The sequence below is a fragment of the Peromyscus maniculatus genome, chromosome 1 (genome assembly GCF_049852395.1).
Source record: "Peromyscus maniculatus bairdii isolate BWxNUB_F1_BW_parent chromosome 1, HU_Pman_BW_mat_3.1, whole genome shotgun sequence".
In the NCBI taxonomy this organism is placed as follows: Eukaryota; Metazoa; Chordata; class Mammalia; order Rodentia; family Cricetidae; genus Peromyscus; species Peromyscus maniculatus.
In genome coordinates, this window is record NC_134852.1 from 16,872,969 (window position 1) to 16,876,056 (window position 3,088).

Below are 3,088 nucleotides of genomic sequence, written 5' to 3' on the forward strand. Positions count from 1 at the left end.
TTTGATGGCCTCTGCATATTTACACCTCAAATTTTGCTTTCCACTAGGGCTGTATGTGAATGAGGATTTTTTTTCTCTTTATTAGAAATGTTTGAGTCGAGTGTCATATTGACAACATAATATCCTCCTCAGAGGGCATCAAGTCCAGCATTGTGAAAAGAGGAGCAAGTGTTAAACTGATGTTTCACTACCCATATTTCAAGTCCATGGATATTTGACTAACTGAGGGAAGGCAACTTTATGTTACTCAGGTCTGAGACCCCTGTTATTTCAACTTCCTCAAGACACATATGCCCATGTTCTGAAAACTTACTTTTTGTTTACTTGGTTTTTGAAACAGGCTCTTCTTACATAGTCCTGGCTTATCTGCAGCTTGTTGCATGGATCAGGCTAGCCTGAAAATTATACAATCCTCTTGATTCTACATAATATATGCTGAGATTAAAGGCAAGTGTCGCAATTATCAGCCCTGATACTGCTTTTGAATCAAATATTTCAGTTATTTTTGTGGTATCCCTTAGATCTACTGCATCAGTGGGTGACAATATAGTAATATCAGTCAGTTTTTGTAACATTTATAGTATCATTAGTTTATTTTTATATAAAGGTATGGTACTATTGTTCAATATTTCCATGTACTATATATTGTGCTTTAATTTTATTACAAACAGTTTAAGACTCTCAGCAGTAATCGTCCTTTGGAATTAATATATTATATGATCCTGCATTAAACACTACACAACTAATTGCTATTTACATTTTGTATCCATGATTATTTTCAATGAGTTTGTAAAAACAATACACAACAATTTAAGGATTAGGAAGTAACTTTGAAAATATTTAAAAGCAAACATAGATCAGCTATGTACTCAGATCTGTGTAAATGCAATTACATGTGACTGTGCTGACAAAGGAGAATTCAAATGTTTTCTCTCCTGATATCTGATGGTCATTCTCTTAGTTTGAGTTTTATTGCTGTGAAGAGACAAACCTTGTCCATGGCAATTCATACAAAGGAAAACACTTCATTGAGGCTTGCCATAGTTTCAGAGTTTTATTCCATTATTGCCACAGCTTAAAGCACGCCAACATGCAGCATGAAGGCAGACATACTACTGAAGAAGGAGATGAGAGTTCTACATCTTGATCTGCAGGCAACAAAATGATACTGTGCCACACCAACCAGATTTGAGCTTATAATACTTAAATCTCACTCACACAGTGACACTCTTCCTCCATTAAGATCACACCTATTCAAACAAGGGTAGCCCTCTTAATAGTATTATTCCTTATAGTCCAAGTATTCAAACATATGAGTCTATGGGGGGCATAGATTTTCAAATCAATGTAGTCACTATTTTCTTTTCTCATTTTTTATTACTCTGTATTTTTCTTCTCAAATTTGATTGTTTTTATTTTTCCCTACTGTTTATTTCCTTTTCATATAACTATGAGAAAATTGTGTCATGTATTTTGATCATGTTTATACCTCCTCAACTCCACCCAGATTTGCAATCTTTCTATACTCACCAACATTTGTGTCTCTTTAATTTTTTAATTCATGAATCACAGATTGTGCTTACCATGTGATATTGTGTGTATGACCATACACTACATCATTTTCAACCTATTAGTAATCACATTTTAAAGGAAGCTGACTCAAACTGTCCTAGTAGCTATCAGTTGTCAAAAGCATCTTAGTTATAGGTTACTACTTCCTCTGGAGCCACAGAGTGTCCTCTCTGGTAAGTCTCTGCCTTTTAATAGTTGCTGGATCCTTGGACACTTGAGTGTGTCTGCAACCAGGACTCTCATCTGAATGTAGCTTGATCATTGAACCCTATCACCATTGGATTTTGGATTTTAAAACTGCAATTACCTGTAATTATTTTGGAAAATATTAACCCCTATTAATGACAATATAAATTTTAACTTTTACCACAATATCCCAGTTAATTATCTGTGATTGAAACAACTGATGTTCGTTGAGATCTAGGTAACTTCCTCTTAGAGAGACACAATTTAACATTACTTATGAACATGAGTTGACAATGTCTATGCAGTGCATTGTTTGACTTGCTAAGAAGAAAATAGTCAAACTTGTTTCACGGGTGGCCTCTGGCCCTGATGTGCATTGACTCAGAACCATGACAGAATGACCTCCAGAGACATGGCTGTGGGGATCTTTTTCCTGTTCCTGACTTCACTGGGAATGCTGGGAAACTCAGTCTTGCTTTGTGGTTTTATCATTGCTGACTTCTCTGGAATCAGGGTGAAGAAGCCCACAGACCTGATTGTCAAACACCTGACCTCAGCCAACTTTGTAGTTCTCTTCAGAGGAGTTCAACAGACAGTGGCTGCTTTTAGTCACAGTTACTATCTAGATTCTGTTTCATGTAAACTTACCTTATATTTTCATAGAGTTTCCAGAGGAGTATCCCTTGGCTCCACATGCCTGCTGAGTGTCTTTCAGGCCATCACCATCAGCCCCAGTAATTCCAAGTGGGCACAGATCAAGATCAGAGCCCCCGGGATCATTGGTCCTTCCCTGGGCCTGTGCTGGGCCTCCCAGCTGTTGTTATATGGCTTCATTCCTGTATACACAACTGACTTATGGGGTGGGAGAAATGTTACTGGGATAAAAAATCTTGAATACTGTGTTTTTATGAATCCTGGGAGACTAATCAGCATACTAACTGTAATCCTGTACACATGCAATGATTTCATGTTTTTGGGAATGATGATGTGGGCCAGTGGCTACATGGTGTTTATCCTGCTCAACCACAAGCAAATGGTCAAACACATCCACAGATCACTGTCTCCCAGGTCATCACCTGAGAATAGAGCAACCCAAAGCATCCTCGCCCTAGTGAGCAGCTTTGTCATCTTCTATGTAGTCTCTATTGTCTTTACATCTTACCTGTCTGTCTTAGATATAACAACTAGGTGGCTGTCCAACACTGGTGTGGCTATGACAGCATGTTTTCCAGCATTCTGCCCCTTTCTGCTCCTCAGACACTACACCTCCATTTTCAGGCTCCACTGTACCTGTTCTTACAAGACAACAATCTTTACTCATGTATTCTGA

At 37.9% G+C, this 3,088-nt stretch overlaps 1 protein-coding gene across 1 annotated transcript; it reads left to right on the forward strand.

Annotated features, from left to right (window-relative positions):
- Nucleotides 1–2,155: 2,155 nt before the first annotated feature.
- LOC143273998 (vomeronasal type-1 receptor 4-like) lies at nucleotides 2,156–3,088 on the forward strand. The gene has a single exon (XM_076575058.1). The coding sequence runs from the start codon at nucleotides 2,156–2,158 to the stop codon at nucleotides 3,086–3,088; it is 933 nt and encodes a 310-aa protein (XP_076431173.1).

What these genes read in the sequence shown, in the direction of transcription:
- LOC143273998 (XM_076575058.1), top strand. Translation starts at nt 2,156, where the DNA reads ATGACCTCCAGAGACATGGCTGTGGGGATCTTTTTCCTGTTCCTGACT.